The following is a 21,417-nucleotide window of genomic DNA, read 5'->3' as shown; positions in this document are numbered from 1 at the left end:
CTTTCTTTTTTTAATTTGTATGAATTTTATGTTTCTTTTGAATGAGGAAAAGGGAGGGAGGGAGAGAATATGTGTGAGAGAGAGCAAGAGAGTATGCGTGTGGGTGTTTGTACATAGATTAGGGACCCCTATTGTTTGAAGTTATATTTGGTTTTCTGTAGGTGTGGATAGTCAAGGTAACCTAACTAGGTTAGATTTGAAAATTAGATTTAATTTTAGATTAGATTTAATTTTAGATTTAAACCTAATTAGGTTAGGTTTAAAATTAGATTTGTTTTAAACCTCAAAGAATGATTGGACTTGGGTAGCCTTAGATGAAGAGAGGAGGGTGTTTTAAACTAGGGAAGCAGCTTGAAGAAAAAGCCTACTGTATTTATGATTTGGGAAATGATCATGAGACTAACCTTAGTAGAATTAGTCTCTACTAATCTTATTACTGTTAATGTATATTTCATTGTCAGATTTATTTAGTAAAATAGTTTTGAGGATGTGTTATTACAATTCTTTTGGGCTATTGGGATGCTTTAAAGTCTGCATTTATAGAATATAACTTATCTAGGAAATTTAACAGTTCCCTGGAAACTAAGTTGTATATAACTAATCAATTCTTAGAATTTAGCCATCTTTGTATTACACTTTCATACCTCAGTACCCGTCGGCTTCAGAACTCATCAAACCATAATTTTGATAAGAAAAATTGTTTCAGCACTCAGTACCTGCTTAGGGTATGTAGCACTTGCTAGAACTTGTATGAATCACTACACCGCCCCGCAAGAGAAAATGCCTAACTGTTTAGTACTCGTGGGTTTCGGCACTCATCTAGAGTTCCAGAACAAATTAACGAGTACTGAGGTACCACTGGAGGTACCACTGTACTTCTATGATTAAGATTCAAAGTTTCATCTGTGATAACAGCAAGAGCTCAGAGCAGTATTTCAGAGTGTGGTCAGTGTTGTTCTCAATAGATTTTTCTGTTTTCTGAGAGTATTCATATAATTACTTAAGTTATTTACTCTGGAAGAAACTCCCAGTCTTCTTTGCGCACCTCTCTAGGCATTTGTTTTTGTTTTTTATTAAATTCTACAATGGAGATATGAAATTCAGTATTTATTGAATATTGTACATTTCTTCTGAACATCCCATTATCTATCAACTTTGCTGTTTACAGCTGCTTTCAAAATATTCTAAATCATAGGTCACTTATTTCTCTGTCTTCTAAAAACTAGTGGTCTACTTTATGTAACTGGGGGTTCCCCAAACTATACACTTCTCTTGGGCCATTTGTAGACCATGCTGCACATTTCTTTAACTTATCTGTTATTAATAATCCTTACCTCCGTATTTGTGTCCTTTACTCTAACTTGGTTTTCAGTTCATTGCATCTTTTTAAATACTATCCTTGTTTATATCCATGCCTGTTTTTCCTCTTCTATCTGTTATTTTGCCTTTAGTTGGGAGGCTGAAAATGGAGTTAGCTTGTCATCCTTTTGGAGCACCTTTGTGATACACTGACAAGGGCAAATTAAAACAATATTGTGGTAATCTTATTTTTCTCTTAATTGAATTCATATTCTTAGAGTTATCCTGTATGAGGACTATTTTTTTAATATTAGAGGAACTGATGATGAAAAAGGATTTTTTTATCAATTTAAAAACTTTTGAGGTTAAGTTTCTATGATTGTATATATTATTAATTAGATTATACTTTAGAAAATATTTTTTAAAGTTTTTCTTCATTTAAAAGGGCTTCATTGCTTCTCAAAATTGACAATAATACTTGTCACTGATAATTAATCAAGTGATCTGTTTAAATTCCCCTCGGAGTGTTTATGGACTTCAGGTTAAGAATCCTTTCTCTATTGAATTGATAGTATGCCATAAGTCTGTTACAAATCATGGGAAATAACTAATTATACATCTGCTCATTTTGAGATTTCTTGAGTCTCTAGGACTGACTGGGTCGCCCTAGAATACTGATAAAAACAAATCTCTGTGACCCTATTGTAAGGATTAAGGACCAGAGGTAAAAGTTCCATCACAGATTAATGATACCTATTGGTGCTAAACAATCTTTGTTTCAGTTACTGGCCGTGTGGTTGAACACCATATGAATGAAGGTTCTTTTATTTTATAAAGGCACAAGTTAGCATAATATTAAGTACTCAGGTCTCCATACCACGAGCAGGAGTTGATTTTCCAAATACAGTGGTTCTCAAAGTGAGATCAACAGATTGCTGGGGGTCTATTTGTCTGTCAGGTCAAAATTATTTTCATAATAATATTAAGATGTCATTTACCTTTTTTGGCCTGTGTTGCAAAAGCATTGATGGTGCAAAGTAAATGTGGATAAAACTGCTAACACATTAGCATCAATCAAGGAGCGGTACCAAATTGTATCAGTAGTTATTGTATTCTTCGCACAGTGTATTATATTATACTTACAGTTAAGAAGAAATCCATTTGCACTTAAAAATTTCCTTGATGAAGCAGTAGAAGTTATTTTATTGAATCTTGATCACTCATTACATATCTTTAACATTCTGTAGAACAAAATGAGAAGTATGCATTAAACATTTGTATTGCATAATGGAGTGTAGTGATTATCTCAAGGAAAAATAGTGATGATTTTTTCTGAGCTACAAGCTGAACAAGTCTCTCTTTTGTGGAACACTATGTTTACTTGAAAGAACTACTGAAAAACCATAGTTATTCAGACTTAAATATTGGGCAGACATTTTCTCAAAAATGAACAAAGTGAGCCTGTTACCTCAAGAAAAACAACTGATCGTGTGTGTTATCAGTAATAAAATTTGAATTATAGAAAACATGAGCTCAAGGTTTCTCAATATTTAAACTTTTCTGTTGAGATTGGAGGTGATATTAATCAAACTGACTTTTTTATATTGAATAATAAAATGCCAAATTTGGAAGATCTCTATAACTCAGTGAACCACTATTATCAAAATGACCAATGTATAATAAGAAACCATGGGTATTTAAAAGATTTATTCAGTGTACCAGTGTGGGGGCAACTTTGCCAGCAAGTCCCCCCATCCGCCATGGATGAAAGTAACACTACCAAGACATGATCTGCTTGGGGAGGAGAGGTGGCCAGTCTCTCAGAGGAAAAGGCCAAGAGCCCCTTCCTCAACAGCTTTTATTGGGTTGTAATACACAGAAATATAGGCAGGAAGGATCAAACGGTAGATAACATTTCAAAGAAATCTGAGGGCTTAGTCTGAGTCAGTGTCTGTCAGGTAAGGGAGTTGCAGAAACTTTGGGAGACATACTCATTTCCTGCTTGGACCCTTATCATATGAATGAACACACTCTTAGCAAAGCAGACTTCACAGGACTTTTAGGAATTCTTTCTTGTGTCCAATCACCCCAGATTCCATTCTAGCCGGGCAGGAGGCTATACCGCCTCCCCCAACACAGGTTTTCAGACTTAAGTGGATTAGAGCCAGGAAGTGCTTCCAGAGGACAGGGGGACTTGGGCTATGTCAACATAGCCGGGGGACAAGGGTCTATCACTCCCTCTTTGTTGAAGCCCCCCTGAGTCCTTCCCTGAGGGACTCCCAAGTGATCGTGTCTGGCTTAGGTTGCCCCTCCTCTGAGGGGTCTTACCCATCATGGACTAACCGACCATGCATTGGGGACAGGGGAATAAGCAGAGGCAGCGTTTGCTACCAGAGACAAGCTTTGTCTTCTTGTGGCTGGCATTCCGGAGGTCACTCACTCATCCTTAGCCATGGGAGGCAGTTACAATTCCTGAAACCAGGCAGAATGGTTCCTAACATACCAGATAGACCAATGGAAGAAAAGGTCATTGATATGATTTCAGGTTCCACTTTACTAAATTTTGGTAAAGCATCAAGGAAGAGTATCAATAATTTTCTGAAAGGCTATTAAAATATTCTTTCCAAGTTTATCTTTGTCAATTTACTTTATGTACTTAGAACAAAATAGTGTATTTACTAAACATTGAATACTGAAGCAGATTTAAGAATCTAGATGTATTTTATTAAACCAAACATTAAAGAGATTTACTCAGCTGTGAAAGAATGTCACTTGCCTCTAACATTCTTTGTTTTTGGAAAAGATAGTTATTTACAATAAAATGTTCTTTATGCAATGTGTTTGTTATTTTTAATGGATGAATAAATTCTGTTTTAATTCTTAATTTTTAAAAATATTTTAAAAAAATTTTTTAGAGCAAGGGGAGAGGAGGTGAGGGAGGAAGAGAGGTAGAGAAACATCAGTATGATTGGATACATCGATCTGTTGCCTCTCATTTGCTTACAACTTGGGACCTCTGGCCCACAACCCAGGCATGTACCCTGACAGGGAATTGAACTGGTGACCTTTCAGATTGCAGACTGACACTCAATCCACTGAGCCACGCCAGCCAGGGCTCTTAACTTTAATTTTTATTATAGGAAATGTATAATTTATATATAACTTATATAAACTATACACCTTCTATAGATATATAATGTATAAACTGAAGCTCTTAGAAGCCTTAGTAAATTTTAGGAGTGAAAAGGAATCCTTAGACCGAAAAGTAAGAAAACTGCTAGCCTGATATTTTAAGGGCTCGTGTTGGCTCATTCTAAAAAATAAAGGGTAGATTTTCAATAATTTTATCCAATTCAGATAAAATCAAGATTCATTGTATGTATGGTATTGGACTTCTATTGTTTTTGTGTCCATTTGAAACTTTTAAATCAAAATAATTTGTTTTGTTTATTAAATCAGTAAAAATCACTCTGTACTGTTAACTCAGTCTTGAGATAACTAGAATATGTCATAGATATTTCTTCAACCCTTGAAGAGGTAACTTAATGTATCTTAAATTATGATAAAATACATGAAGGGGACTGTGTGGGTAATCTCTCTGTGGTAATTAATTGTATATTGCATACCCTTCTAAGAGTCACTGTTCAGTCATTGTAAAGATTGAATTAGTTAAGATATGCGAAAGTATTCTGTAGGTATATAAAATATTAATATTAGGTTTTATTTTTGGCCATCATACACAGTGATATAATTTGTGAGAAAGAAGAGATATTAAGGTAAAGGGATCCTCTTTTTTAAAAAATAACTTTTTCCTTATCATTCACAAGGCTAAGATATGCATACCTTACTACTTATCTAACTCTACATTGTAATGATATTTATCCAGTTAATTATTTTTCATAAAACAATCATTCTGGTATATGCACATTTAAAGTTAAATATGCAAATAACTTAGTTATTTCAAGTGTTTCATAGTGACATGCAAATGTTATATAATTGTGTTGCCATGTAACATATCTCAAAAAATTTCAAAGCCCTGCATACAACTAGTTTTAAATTAGAGTGGCTTGATAAAAAACACGACCACATGTAGTTGTTAAGCAGCAACACAAAACAGATGGTTCAAGAGGATACATAACAGGTTTACAGTCTGGTAAGAAAAGCACAAAGCCATTAAAACTATCACATTTCTCTTTCTCATAGATACTAGTCAATGAATAAGTAGAGACATAATAATCCTTGGATATACAAAGACCGAATTTTAGAATTTTAGTTTTGTAGTACTGCAGACTTTTCTTTTATCTGTTATCCTAATTTAAAAATCACTGTATACTGTGGTAGGTAATACTATTGCCTGTTTATTGAAATCAATGCATCTTGCCATAAGTAGGTCATTTATAAATGTGAAATTGCTTGAGGCTCTCTTTTGCTGCCATGTTCCATTTAACTTCTGGCTGGACAAATTTGAACAATATTGCCCAGGCTATTTGCCAGTAAAGCATTTTTCAGTTTTTATCTTATAAAAAAATGGTTGATTTGAGATTATGTTGGTATTGAAAGAGCTGTGTGTGATTAAAGTGGTACTTGCTCATATATCATGTATGTATCATTCAGTTGCTTATCCTTTATTTTAGAGAAAGTCCTTTCTAAAAATAAATCTTGGTTTTTTAAAGGTACGCTTTCAAAGGGAGTAATCAAAACTTCTTTACTTAATGACTCTACCTTTGTTTAGCATTTTAAGTATTAAACATGAAGGGAAGAATATTTAGAATATGTAATAGACTACAGTTTCTTTTTAGGGAATTTTGGAATCATGCTGTACTACATACTGTTTGTTTACATTACTGTATGCTCTGTGACTTCTATTGTATAAAGAAATAAACCTTAAATTACACAGAGGAATGGAGTGCTTATCTTTTTATAAAAGAAAATTTTTATATTGCATTATTTTCTTCTGTTTATATGTAGTCACACATGTCCTGTGACTGAATCTCTAGCAATGAATTCTGCTTAGTTTTATTACGTGTGCTTCAGCTAAGTAACAGATAAAATTTTTTTTTCCTCTAGAAGTAAATAATATGACCAGGTTTCATAAAAATAATTGTTTTCCTACTTTAAAATTATTTTACATAGTTAAAAGGATTATTTAATACCCAAACTTTCATAGTGAAGAACAGCAATCTCCCTGCCCCAACTTTTTCAAAGTAATTTCTTCTTTCATTTAGCCTTTTATACTTTGATAATAATGTGTCTACCCTAGTATTTTAAGGGTATCTTGATTTATTTCTCTTAGCCATTATCTGTTGACTTCCTGATAATGGTAGATGAGATTTTAGCTTTTTTAATTCCTTACCTCTCTTTTTTCTTGCCTTGTTTTTCTAATGTATTTATTATAACTTTATTTAAATCAGTAATCAGTATTTACATTAGTATAACTAATACAGGGTGTGGCAAAAGTAGGTTTACAGTTATTTGTATATAAATTATTATAATAAATAATAATACAAGAATAAACTGTTTCACATACATACAACTGTAACCTATTTTTGCTGCACCCTGTGTGTTTCCTGCAGAGCCAGGCAGTGTATCATTATTACATTTTTCTTTTTTAAAAATGCTATTTTTCCTGAAGTTTCAAATTTTCTGGATTTGCATAATTTTCAGTAAATCTAACCTTAAGTATGCAACTGTTTTTCATAGGAAAGGAGATGAGGACTTCTCAGGCAGTTTCACGTGAGCTTAATTTCTCTCATATAAAGAAGATCACATTCTTGGGGTGAAAGGGCTTGTTTTCTATGATCCTAACATATGTCAGTTTGACCCTAACTCACATTAGGCATGCATCAAATGGGAAACCTAACCTTTGTAATTGAAAGTTTATTGTTCTCTAGATCCATGCCTAGAGTACTTAGCAGTTACACTGGTATCCAAGTCCAAAAAATTTATAGATAGACTATGATATAATATCCAGTGATCCTAAAGAAGAAGGAACTTTCCAGTTTTGTTGGCATATAAAACAACTTCTGGCTGTACAGTGTAGATTAGAAACTGAAACGGAGGCCCTGAGTACCTAGGTCTCAGCTATTCTACCAGAGAACTCCATGCTTCTGTTAAATTTCCTTGTGAGTCTATTAGATCATGGAAATCCCCTTAAATTCCATGTAATTGTAGCAAAGACTTGTAAACACAAAAACACCATAGTTTTATAAAAAGACACAGAAAACTTTCATTCTCTTATCTTTGAAATCCCTGTTGAATGTGGGATTAATTTTAGATACTGGAGTATTTTTCCATAAATTTTCAACATACTTTCTCTAGCTTATATAAACTGTATTTTTCACTTTTCCCAAATTTCTAACATAATTTCATTTGATATTCTTAATATATACAAACTAAAGAATTTGCTCTTTTTATATTCAGAATGATCTTAATTTTTTAAGCCATCTTAAATGCTGAAAAAACTAAATATAAAACTTGGAAATAAAATTTTTAAAAATTTATTTAAGATTCTGAGCAAACCAAAATTCTAAATTCTTAAATTTTGCTCATTCTTGGAAAAGCTTTAGGCAAAGGAGGAGACTACAAAGCTTTTGAGCAACTGAATACATTTCAGAATATCATATGAGGAATATTGGACATAAAATTTAAAGAGAAACTTTAAAACTTTGTTTTTATTTCACTTAGCATAAGGCTGTCCAGTTCTATCCATGTTGTCGCAAAGGGTAGGAGCTCCTTCTTTATGCTGCATAGAATTCCATTGTGTAAATGTACCATAGTTTTTGATTCATTCATTTACTGATGGGCACTTAAGTTGCTTCCAGCACTTGGCTATTGTAGATTGTGCTGCTGTAAACATTGGGGTGCATAGGTTCTTTTGGATTAGTGTTTCAGGGTTCTTAGGATATAATCCCAGCAGTGGAATTGCCAGGTCAAAAGGCAGGTCCATTTTTAGTTTTCTGAGGAAATTCCATACTGTTTTTTATAGTGAAATAAGCCAGGTGGTGAAAGACAAATACCATATGATCTCACCTTTAACTGGAACCTAATCAACAAAACAAACAAGCAAAATTTAACCAAAGACATTGAAATTAAGAACAAACTGACAGTAACCAGAGAGGAGAGGGGAGGGATATTTGGTGGTGGGGGGGAGGGTTTACAACTATTGTAAAGGACACATGGATAAAAAACAAGGGGAGGTGGAAACAGGGGAGGGAGGTGGGGATGGCTGGGGTGGTGGGGAGGGGTGGGGGAAAAAGGCAGAAGACTGTACTTTGAACAATAATAAAATTCAAAAGTATTTAACAAAAATATAAATAAATAATTAAAAATAAATAAAACTTTGTTTTTAAAAGATCACTTAAAAGAACACAAACTTGGTAACAACTCTCTCAGGGACAAAGATAATATTTACTTTATAAAAGTTTTGAAAGCAGGAATAAAATCACACATTTATTAGTATTAGACATCCATCCCAAAATATAATCCAGATTATATAGTACTCTAAATTTGTGCAGTTTTTAAGTTCCTATACCTTTTCTTTTATAATGTTAATTTTTTCTTAAATATTTGTTGTCAGAATTAAACATCTAGATTTATAATAAAATATTGCTGTAATGAGCTGAGTGGGGAAAGGAATCTTTTTTAGTTTAATTACCATGAAAACATTTAGGAATATGCTCAAACAATAAAAACAATTAGTTGTTACACACATGGGTTTCATAGATACAACATTGCTCAAACCTTTTTCTTTCAGTCTTTGTCTTGAGTATCCTATATGAGAAAAGGCTGAAAGAGAGTAAAGGAAAAAAAATACTAAAATGTTAGGCAAATGACTACTTTGGACTTTGATTTTCTGACTTACAGTGAAACTAGATACTCTCTGAAGTATTTTTTTTGTCTAAATAATTACCCCTGTATGACTAGGAGACATTCAGGGGTGAGAAGTACAAAAGGGGATTCAACTATAGAGTTAAGAAAATAGAAATAAAATGATGGAAGACCACTAGAAGGGAAAGTATTTACAAAATATCTATGATTGCAAATGAAATTTCCTAACTCTGGGTAGCATACCTAACATTTTTGTTACTAGGGTTGCTCCTACTCTCTTCTGTCCATTCCAAGTATATTTTTCTCCATAATGGTAGCTTGACCTAAACTTAGCTTTTGTTGTATATTAAGTAGTGTGGCTATATTAGGTACTCTGAGTGTTTGTTTAACTTAAACTGACGAAAAGTGTACCCAAGTGCATTTTATGAGGCAAGATTTTTCTTCTGCTCTCTGAGTTTAATCATTACTTCCTGACCATGTGGCTCTTTGTCTGCCATGACACATGATCTGACTTTTTGATACAGTCTCCTTGTTTTCGTAAGTAACTAGCTCTGGTTGATACTTTTATAAAACTCAGAGACCCACTTTGAAGTTATATTCCTTCTCATCTGCCCTGGGCTATTCATTATTTCCCTGGCACTAAGTAAAAATCAGTCACTGGTCAGATATAGCCTGCCTTATTACTATTCTCCCTCTTCTGTGGATCTCAAATTGTAGTTTAAGACTCTCATTGAATTGATCTTTAAAATACAAATCTTAGTAAAGAGTATCTATTCCGACTCACTTCCAAGTGAGTTGTCATCTCATTACTCTCATTAGAAAGCAAGAATTTTTAAAACACTGTGCTGCTTAGTCTCAGATTGTTTATTCTTATTTTTATTTATTTAAACAATATTTATGTTAGGACATATGCTATTTTTTATGTGAATATGATATGACCCCTGTCAGAACCTTACAGTCCAGTGAGAAGTGAGAGCATAAATGCAATTAAATAGTGGAAGACCTGTGATAGAATTATGTATCCTCATCCCAAAAAAAGGGAATAATGTTATATTATGTGGTGGAGCTTATGGAATGAATAGTGTGGGATTGGGAGGATGATTCACTATTAGAAGTTGTAACAGTGTAATTCACTACATTGACATACTAAAGGAGAAGAATCAAATGGGAACAAATATAGGAAAAAGTGGATAAAATTCAACACTTGTTCAGATATTCAGTAGGAATAGGAGGGAAATTAACTGGAAGGAAGGTCTCCATCAGAAAATTATGGCAGACATTATGCATTAATGGTAAAATATTAAAAGCACCCTCAATAAATGTGAGAACAAGGTAAGGATAGTTCTTCATTATTATTTGTTAATGCAGTAAGAAATAGAAATGAGATATAAGATTAGAAAGGAGATAAACTGTCATTTGCTGATAAAATGGTTTTTTTAACCCAGGAAACCCAAGAAAATGAACTGAGAAAACTAAATTTCAAAAAGCAGTTAATCAGAAGTGCAGTATAAAAAAGGTATAGATATCCTATTATATACTAGCTATAATAGGTAGACAGTGTAATGGAAAGAAATCCATTTCACAAACAAAAACTCAGGTAAGAGGAAAAAATATTTTAAAGATTTTATTTATTTAATTTTAGGAGAGGAAGGAAGAAAGGGACAGGAACATCACTGTGTGAGAGCAACATTGATTAGTGTTCTCTTGCATACACCCAGCTGGGGAGAGGCTGAAACCCAGACATGTGCCCTAACCTGGAACTGAGCTGGTGACCTTTTGCTTTGCAGTATGATTCTCAGTGAACTGAGCCACATGGGTCAGCACAAGAAAAAAATTTAATTTTAAGTGTGTAAGACCCTTGTGGAAATTTTAAAATTTATTCATGCAAGTGTCAGGGTTTTTTTTTAATCCTCACCTGAAGATACGTTTATTAATTTGAGAGAGAAACAGAGAGACAGAGACATCGATGTGACAGACAAACATCTATTGGTTGCCTCCTATCCAAACCCAAACTGGGGATCAGATTTGCAACTGAGGTATATGCCCTGACCAGGAATGGAACCCGCAGCTTTTTGATGCATGGTATGGTGCTTCAACCAAACCACCAGGCCAGAGTACAAATATCAGTTTTTTGTCAAATTAATATTATTAACAAAATTCTAATCTTTAAGAGGTTTATCTCAGAACTTTATAAATATCCTAAAGTTCATAGAAAAGAGCAGTATGTATTACTAACCAGCAGTATGTATAAGGATGATTTAGAAAGCAAAAATAGGACTTCCAGCCAAGATGGAGGCATAGGTGGAAACACTGTACCTCACTGCACAAACAAATTTAAGGACAACAAAGGTTTAGAAACAAAAACACAACCAGAACAGACAGAAAAATTGAACTGTACTTAAATCCAACAACTACAAACCTTTCATCCAGACTGGTAAGAGGGGCAGAGTCAGCGGCCAACGGAGAGGGGTCATAGCAGGGAAAAGCAGTGGTTGGTAGACCTGCACATGGGGAGAAAATAAGCAAACCCAGTGAGGTGCGCAAGGCAGTTGGTTGATCGCTGACACATATTTGCACGCAGATAAACCAGGCAAAAATGGGCATTGTGACAGACCATGCAACCCTGGGTCTCAGTGATGAGAAATAAAGCATAAAAACACTGACTGGAAAAACTTGTGGGGATTGAGGTGCTGGGGAAAACTCCCAGCCTCACAGAAGAGTTTTTTTGGGGGAGACCCACAGGGTTCTAGAATGTATGCAAACCCACCCAGCTGGGAATCTGCACCAGAAGGGCCCAGTCTTCTTGGGGGAAGGGCCAGAAGTAACTGAAATCCGGCAGAGTCAAGATAGCGCCATTGTTTCATCTTGAAACCCTCCCCCATATACTGGGTCACAACCTGGTGACTAGGTTGCCCTGCCCTGGTGAACACCTAAGGCTCTGCCCCTCACTACGTAACAGGTCCATCAAGACAAAAAAAAAAAATGGCCCCAATGAAAGAACAGATCAAAGCTCCAGAAAAATTACAACTAAGCGACAAAGAGATAGCCAACCTATCAGATGGCACAGTTCAAAGCACTGGTGATCAGGATGCTCACAGAATTGGTTGAATTTGGTTGCAAATTAAATGAAAAAATGAACTCTATGCTAAGTGAAATAAAGGAAAATGTACAGGGAACCAGTAATGATGTGAAGGAAACTGGGACTCAAATCAACAGTGTGGACCAGAAGGAAGAAAGAAACAACCAAGCAGAAAAGAATGAAGAAACAAGAACTCAAAAAAATGAGAGGCTTAGGACATCTTCAAATGTTCCAACATCCGAATTATAGGGGTACCAGAAGAGGAAGAGCAACAAGTGGAAAACTTATTTGAACAAATAATAAAAGAGAACTTCCCCAATCTGTAAAAAGAAATACGCTTCCAGGAAGTCCAGGAAGTCACAGAGTCAAGTCCCAAAGAAGGTGGACCCAAGGAGGAACACACTAAGGCACATCATAATTATATTAGCCAAGATTAAAATGAAGGAGAGAATTCTAGGAGCATCAAGAGATAAGGGGACAGTCACCTACAAAAGAGTTCCCATCAGACTGTCAACGGATTTCTCAAAAGAGACCTTACCGGCAAGAAGGGGCTAGAAAGAGGTATTCCAAGTCATGAAATGCAAGGAACTACATCTAAGATTGCTCTATCTAGCAAAGCTTTCATTTAGAATGGAAGGACAGATAAAGTGCTTCTCAGATAAGGTCAAGTTCAAGGAGTTCATCATTACCAAACCCTTATTATATGAAATGTTAAAGGGACTTACCTAAGAAAAAGAAGATAAAAAAGATGAACAGTGAAAGGACAGCAAACTCACAGTTATTAGCAACCACACCTAAAACAAAAGCAAACTAAGAGGACAGCTAGATCAGGAGTGGAGCCACAGAAATGAAGATCACATGGAGGATTAGCAACAGGGGAGTGGGAGGAGGAGTGGGGGGGGTGGTGTTGGAGGTACAGAAAATAAGTAGCATAGACATTGGGGAGAAAACAAGGGGAGGGCAAGAGTAGTGTGGGAAATGTAGAAGCTAGAGAACTTATGACACATGGACATGAACTAAAGGGGGGAATGTGGGGGTAGGGGGTGCAGGGTGGAGGGGAATGAATGAGGAAATAGGACAACTATAATGGTATAATCATATATATATGTATGTATGTATGTATGTATGTATTTAATTTTATTTATTTATCTTTAGAAGGGAGGGGAAGGAGAGAAGGAGAGAAAATCATTGTATGGTTGCTTCTGGTGCATCCCCTGATGGGAACTGGCCCCTGCTGGGAACTGGCCTGCAACCCAAGCATGTGCCCAGACAGGGAATCAAACCAGAATCTTTTGGTTCGCAGGCCCATGCTCAATCCACTGAGCTACACCAGCGAGGGCTCAAAAAAATATATTTTAAACAAAAGAAAACAAAAATAAAGAAGGGCGTCTCCTAATGGGAACATAATGGTAAAGCTACAATAATATTAAAAAGTTTTATGACACAGGAATAGACAAATGGCTAAATAGAATAGATTCTAAAAGTAAAAATCACACTTTATATGGGAATCTAGTATATCATAGAGATCAGTGGGAAATGATAAGCTCTTTACTAGTTGGTGTTAGAATAATTATCAACATGGAAAAACTACAAATTATATTCAAGAAGATGTCTAAGAGCACCAACAAACGTTAAAATAAGAAAATTTAGCAACGCTTTTAAAGATGAGAGCAATACACAAATATTTAGAGTATTTATGTGTCAGTAATAAGTTATTATCATCTATATTTTTAAAATACTACATTCACTGAAACACTGAAAACTAGAAGGAATTTAAGAATACATCTACTAAAAGACCTTCCCAGAGAAAATTATAAACTGGTTTCCTTTTTTTGCATTTCATTCTATTTTTTAAGGGCTGAATTTTGGATATGACCCCCAAAACATGAGAAACTAAAGCAAAAGTAGTCAAATGGGATTATACAAACTTCCATACAACAAAGGAAATAACAAAATGAGAAGACAACCTGTAGTAGTTATCAAAGTTATTATAGTGATTGATTGTGATCCATTGAATATTGATATAAATAAATAAATTGAAGATTGGTGATGGCCAGATTATTGATAGAATTTCAAAGTGTGAGCCCTGTCCAGGTGGCTCATTTGGTTTCAGTGTCATCTCTTAGACTAAAAGGTTGCCAGTTCTATCCCTAATCAGGGCACATACATAGTTTGAGAGTTTGATCCCCATTAGGGGCATGTACAGGAGGCAACTGATTGATGTTTCTTTCTAACATCAATGTTTCTCCCTCATTCTCTCTCTCTCAAATCATTTAACATATCCTTAGGTAAGAATTTAAAAAATGTTAAAAGTGTGTTCTCCCAAAATACTTAATTACAAAAGGAAAATAGTTAACTGTGATGAAGAAAACTGTCAGCTACCCGTTTAATTAAGTGATGAAAGTGGATGTCATCAGTAATGGGACAAATCAAAATTATGTGCCACTTCTTAGGGTGCATTGAGAAGAACACAGCATGTCTTTTGTGGTTTTTCTGTCAAAGATACTTAACCTGAACTTAATTATGAGTCAGACACAGTGTAACATTTCTAAGTGTGTAGGTCATGAAATTCAAGGAAAGATTGAAACTTGTTTTTCAGGCTGAAAGAGACTAAAGATTGCAATTTAGACTACTGAGTGTGCAGTGTGATTTTGAACTAGATTCTTTTTGATAAAGGACATTCATTTATTATTTGGAACAGTAAACCTGATTGGATTCTATATATTAAATGGTTATAATATATACATTAGTGCTGGCAAGGGAATAGTTGAAGTAAAGCCAGCATATGGTTTGAGTCTCCTTTCAGAGAGTCCAGAAGGTCTTCTTTTTTCTACATACCTGGGTGAGGCTGCATATATGTGAACCAAAATAACACAAACAATAGGTTGAATGCTGAAGCAAAAATGAGCATCAACCTGTTTTTAAAAATTAAACCAGATATTAAAGATTTTTAAAAGCAGGGAAACAGTATCACTCTCCTCACTGTTTTTATTGTAAATTTTAATTTTTTTAAATATTTAAAATGTACCTAGTGATAATTTGATATACATTGTGAAAGAATTCCCACCCTCTAGTTAACCAACGCATTTGTTACCTCAAATTTTTATCTTTAGTGTGCATATGAACATTTAAGTTCAACTCAGCAAATCTCACTGATATAATACAGTGTTATCAACTATTATATTTCACATTAGGTCTTTAGATCTTATTCATATTGTAACCAAAAACTGTACCTATTAAAATTATTTTTTAAATATAGTTTATGATTATGCTATTACAGTTGTCTCATTTCCCCTCTTCACTCCCCTCTACCTTGCACACCCTCTCCTACCCACATTCCCCCCTTTAGTTCATGTCCATGTCCATATGTCATACTTATAAGTTCTTTAGCTTCTACATTTCCCACACTACTCTGCCAAGCACCTTTTGGGCCACGCCCATCTGCAATCTGCCTCCTTGCCAGGTCTGCACGCCAAGGCCTTGCTCACCCGGGTCCTCCATCCGCCACTTTGCCATGAGTCCTCTCTGCCGGGCTGCGCAACTCCGCCCCTCCTACCAGTCTTCATGAATGTTTCTTCTTTAACTCCTTGGTTGTTGGTCTTCTATACAGTTCAGTTTTCTGTCAGTACTGGTTGTTTTTTTGTTTCTAAATTTTTGTTGTCCTTATTTCGGTTGTGCGAGGAGGAGTAGTTGTGTCCACATACGCCTCCATTTTCGCCAAAAGTCTCTAAAAATTATTTTTAAAAATTGATTTTAAAGAGAGGAAGGGGGTGAGAGAGAGACATAGGTTTTGTTGTTCCACTTATTTATGTGTTCAGGGATTGAACCCACAAACTTGGTTTATTGGGATGATACTGTAACCAACTGACCTACCTGGCCAACGTAAAAGTTTGTACCCTTTACCAGCCTCTTCCTATTCTCTTCACCCCTTAGCTCCTGGCAACTACTTTTCTATTTTCTGTTTTTATTTGTTTGACTTTTCTTTTAGATTCCACATATAAGTGAGAACAGAGTATTTTGCAGGGGCCTCTGGCTTAATTCATTTAGCATAATGCTTGTCAATGTCCATCCATGTTGTTGCAAGTGGCAGCTTTCCTTTCTCATGGCTGAATAATATTTGTGTGTGTGTGTGTGTGTGTGTGTGTCACATCTTTATTCATTCATCTGTAGATGTACACTTAAGTTGTTTCCCTATCTTGGCTTTTGTAAATAATACTGTGCTGAACATGGTAGTGCAGATATCTTTTTGACATCCTATTTTTTTCCTTTGTCATATATACACAAAAGTGGGTTTGTTGGGTTATATAGTAGTTCTATTTTTAATTTTTTGAGGAACCTTCATAGTGATTGCACCAATTTACATTCCAACTAACTGCAAAAAGGTTCTCACCACATCCTCGCCAATGCTTATCTTGTCTTTTGATGATAGCCATTTTAATGGGTTTGAGGTGATGTCTCATTGTAGTTTTGATTTGCATTTCCCTGATGATTAATGATGTTGAGCACCTTTTCATGTTAGCCATTTGTATGTCTTTGGGAAAATGTCTATTCATTTTCATTGCCCATTTTAAAATCGGGTTGTGATTTTCTGGTATTGAGTTGTATGAGTTCTTTATAATACTTTGGATATTAGCCCCTTAGAAGATACATGATTTGCAGTACTTGTTTTTGTTCCATAAGTTGCCTTTTCATATTGTTGATGGTTTTCTTTGCTATAAGGAGCTTTTAAGTTGAGGTAAGCACACTTCTTTATTTTTGCCTTTGTTGCCTTTGCTTTTGGTGTCGTTGAATTTCTCATTCTTAACCATAGCCTGTTTTTCTTCTCTAGTTTCTCCTACATCAGAATCACTGAACCCTTTGCTTTCATTATATGTACAGAGTATCCACATATTAACCTGTGCTATCACTTTATTCTTTAATTTCCCTGGGATATTTCCTGTGAGATACACTCTTCATTATCCAGTAAAAAGATACAACATTTATTGGTTATTAGCCCATAGTTTACCTTCTTGATTTAAACAGACTTATTTGGGTTATGGAAATATACATATTTGAGGAAATAAGAGGTTATTTATTCCAGAAAGTTGAAGAGACAAAATGATAATGAAGGGCAATATCTGACTTATGTTTCATATTTATTTTGCTACTGTCTTAGAATGTCGGACTCATTTTTATCAGTTAAAAGCACTGAATACTTTTCTAGGTAATCATCTGTCCTTTTAGATCATCTCTTAATACAGATGAATGTGTAGTTTGTTTATAGAAAAATGTATGATTATTTTTAGTCATTTGTAGGTTAATAGGTGTATTTCAGCATAATTTCAAAGTATTTTTTTTATTTCTTTCAGTAATCCTAAATCGGAGAGTCAGAGAGTAAATAAAAAAGTCAACAATGATGCCTCACTTAGAATTCATAACCTATCCATTTTGGTGAGACAGATAAAATTTTATTATCAGGTAAGTGGAGTTTTTTTTATCTTGTATTTTAATAACTGCTTGTATATTCACATTTTTGTGTTATTTAGTATCAATCACCTAACATATACTGAACAGATCAGTATTGGGTTATGCTTATAGCCAAGTACTGGTTGGTTTGCTGGAGACAGAACAATAATAACATAGTCTATTTTTATTCAATATTAAGATACAAGCAGGTACTTCATTATTATCTAATTTTACAAATAATTATTGTATTTTATGATTTTTTAAACTAATTTTTATTTTCCTGGAAATTCATATAGTCCAATACTTTGTTAGCTTGCTTGAATTATGCCTTTGAAGAGTAATGCGCCCTGGCTGGTGTAGCTCAGTGGATTGAGTGCAGGACTGCAAACTAGACAATCGTGGTTCAATTCCCAGTCAGGGCACATACCAGGGTTGCAGGCCGATTCCCTGCAGGCCAGTTCCCAGCAGGGGACACACGAAAGGCAACCATACATTGATGCTTCTCCTCCTCTCTCCTTCCCTTCCCCTCTAAAGATAAATAAATAAAATCTTTAAAAAAAAAAAGAGTAATGCTTTGCTTTTTTTTCTTTTTTAAAAGAATTATGCTTATGCTTTTTTCTTTTTTTCACTTAAACTGGACACATATTTCATAATTTAAATATGAGGATATTAATATACCTCTAACAATTGCTATAGCTGCAACATACAAATATTGGTGTGTTGTATTTTTTAAATGCATATATCTGTGAATTTATAATTTTTATGATTTATTTCACTCTTGAGTTACTAGAAGTATGCTTTTAGATTTCCAAACATATGGTATTTTTCAAGCAATCTGTTGATTTTTGGTCAAAGAATGTGGTTTGTATGATAATTATTTCTTGACATTTGTTAAAAATTACTTGGCTTGGCCTAGTATGTTGTCACTTTTATTAAAGTTCCATGTGTGATTGAAAGAGATATGCATTCTTTAATTGTTTGGGTGCAGGGGCAGAGTAAGCTTGTTTGTTAATTGTATTGTTAAAACCTTTTGCTGCCTGATTTCGTCTCTTGCTGTGTCAGTTTTTGAGAAAGATGACTTGAAATCTCTCATTATGATGATGAATTTGTCAAGTTTTCCTTTGTATACTTTAAAGCTATGTTACTGGGTGCAAATGAATTTTGAATTGTTTAATTATTAAAATTATAGTATTTTCTTTTTTTTTTTTTTTTTAGAATTATGGTATTTTCAATAGCTGTTACTACATATTTTCTCTTTCCTGGTTTAAAAGTTTCCTACTTCATGTCTGTTTTTTTTTTAGAAAGCCACTCTTGAAATTATACCTTTCATATTTACCATAGCAAAGGCCAAAATTAATCAGTATCTGTACTCTTTTATAACTTCAGTCATTCCCCCTTTGACTTTTAAGCTGTTACTATCTTTTTTAAAAAACAAAGTTTAAAAATAAATGTAGTTTTTTTATACCTCATAAATTAGATATTGAAATTACAGTCCAATAAATAGAACCAGTGTTCCTTTAGGTCATGCTACATGTTTTCCTTTTATCTTCACCTCCCCCGCCATGGTTTTCTTTTCTTTCTCAGACCAGCCTTTGGGATCATTTTCTTACTGAAGTATAGCTTTTAAATGTTTGTTTAGAGAGGGCTGGTTAATAAAGTTTCTCAATGTTTATTTGTCTGAAAAATGCCTTTATTTCACCCTTGTTCTTGAAAGATAGATTTGTTGGGTTAACAATTAATTTTCCCTCAGTGTTTTATAGATTTTATTTTTCCATTTCTGTGTTCTTTATTGTTCTGGAGAAGTTAGCTATCAGTCTAATTTTTGTTCTTAGGTTAAGTCGTCATTTTTCTCTCCTAGCTGCTAATTTTTTCCTTTTAATATCGGCTTTTTCCTGTTCTCTTATCTGATATAATTCCAATATTTCTATTACATGTACACTAGTCTTTCTTATTCTATCCTCTGAGAATTTTTTCAGAACTGTCTTTTCAGTTTGCTAATTTGCCCAGCATATTTGTCAAATCTCTGTTTAACCCACTGATTAATTTTTGACCCTCAATAATTATATTTTTTATTTCTAGAATAAATAGTTCTGTTTTTGTTACATTTTTTGTCTATCATTCCTTTAGTTCCTTTGTTTACTTTCTTAGAAATTAAAAAATTTTCTTCTTTAGATTTTACATTTGATTATTCCAAAATCTGAAAACAGATCTGTGGGGATCTGAATCTGCTCTGTGTTTTCTTTTTTGTTTTTTTAAGATTGTATTTGTTTTTAGGGAGGGGAAGGGAGGAAAAAAGAGAGGGAGAAAAACATTAAGTGTGGTTGCCTGGCACATGCTCCCGACTGGTGATGTCACCCACAGCCCAGATACATGTCCTAGATTGGGAATCAAACCAGTGACCCTTTCATTTGCAGGCCAGCTCTCAGTCCACTTAGCCACAGCAGCTAGGGCTGCCCTGTGTTTTCTATTTGCCATTTTTCATGGTGTTCGGTGGTGGCAATGATACGTATATGTGTTTCGTGAGTTCGTTTTAGGAGGGGATTTATCTGTGGGAATACTTTTGTGTCTGAGCCAAGTATGCATTGCTTCAGAGAAGATTTGCTTTCTTTTGTGTTCCAGTCCAGAACCACTTTTTAATTTATTTTAAGGAGCTTTATATTATTTTAGAAGCAATACTTGTTTATGATAAAAAGTAGAAAAGTAGGAAAAAAGATAAAATATGGACACTTATAGTGCCTGATAGAGATTACCACTGCTAGCAACTAAATATATATACCTCTGGCTCTCATTGGCTGCATGCGTATGTGTAAATGGTGTATTTATGTGTTTATGTATATATCCTTAACTGAGACTACATTATTACAATTCCTTAGAAAACAACCCTCCTCAAAATCTAACAAAGGCTAAGGAAAATCGCTTTTTCCTTGCCTTCCTTTATAGGTTTTTTTCTGTTTTATCTTTTTTTTATTGGGGAAAAAGAGATGGAGAGAGTTCTCATATGCCTCTCACATGAGCCTCTATGAGAACCAAACCCACGACCCAGGCCTGTGCCCAGACTGGGAATTGAACCCATGACATTTCAGTTGCAGAACAAAGCCCAAACAACTGAGCCACACTGGCCAGAGCTGTTTTATCATTTAACTGCTTTAACTGAGAAACCTTTTTAGAGTTTAGTCGTGTATTCTTAAAGATTTTTTAAAAACCATTCAGCATTTTTGGATCTTTCTTCTCTTTTCTAGTATCTAGTACTCCTTGCCAGAAATAAGTCTGTGCTAGATTTTTTACAAACACTTTTGAGCCCAAATGTTAATAATGCCAAGATGATGTTATTATTAATGATTTTCTTTATTTATTGAGTTAGAGAGCAAAACATTGATTTGTTGGTCTCCTTATTATGACTTTACTGGTTGATTCTTGTAGGTGTCTTGACTCGGGACTGAACCTATAACCTTGGCATATCGGAATGATGCTCTAACCAACTGAGCTGGTTCACTTTTTCAGCTTAGAACTGATTTGTTTTTTGAGTGTCACTGTTTATATCTAAATATTTCACTAACATTTTCTGAATGAAGTGATTGAATATTGTAACACTTTGTCAATACTGTTTTAGATATTTAAGATATAAAATATTACTGAGGATTGAAATTACCCTTCTTACCACTGTCCTTCCTTTAGAACCAGTTTACGATACCATCTATATACCCTTCCCCCATATTTCATATTCTTAGGTAAAATGTTTCTAAGGTACTCATGAAGTATCTTTAGAA

At 34.4% G+C, this 21,417-nt stretch overlaps 1 protein-coding gene across 11 annotated transcripts in view; it reads left to right on the top strand.

Moving 5' to 3' along the window:
• CCDC88A (coiled-coil domain containing 88A) overlaps positions 1-21,417 on the top strand; it is a 139,658-nt gene that overhangs the window by 15,313 nt on the left and 102,928 nt on the right. For all 11 annotated transcript variants that reach the window (XM_037125765.2, XM_037125766.2, XM_037125764.2 and 8 more), the window contains exon 3: positions 17,554-17,662. In XM_037125765.2, coding sequence (XP_036981660.2) covers positions 17,554-17,662 — 109 coding nt within the window. The remainder of the gene's footprint in view (positions 1-17,553; positions 17,663-21,417) is intronic.

Source organism: Artibeus jamaicensis, unplaced genomic scaffold (genome assembly GCF_021234435.1).
Source record: "Artibeus jamaicensis isolate MK-2021 breed Jamaican fruit bat unplaced genomic scaffold, CSHL_Jam_final contig_465, whole genome shotgun sequence".
NCBI lineage: Eukaryota > Metazoa > Chordata > Mammalia > Chiroptera > Phyllostomidae > Artibeus > Artibeus jamaicensis.
This window is presented reverse-complemented; position numbering and strand designations above follow the sequence as displayed.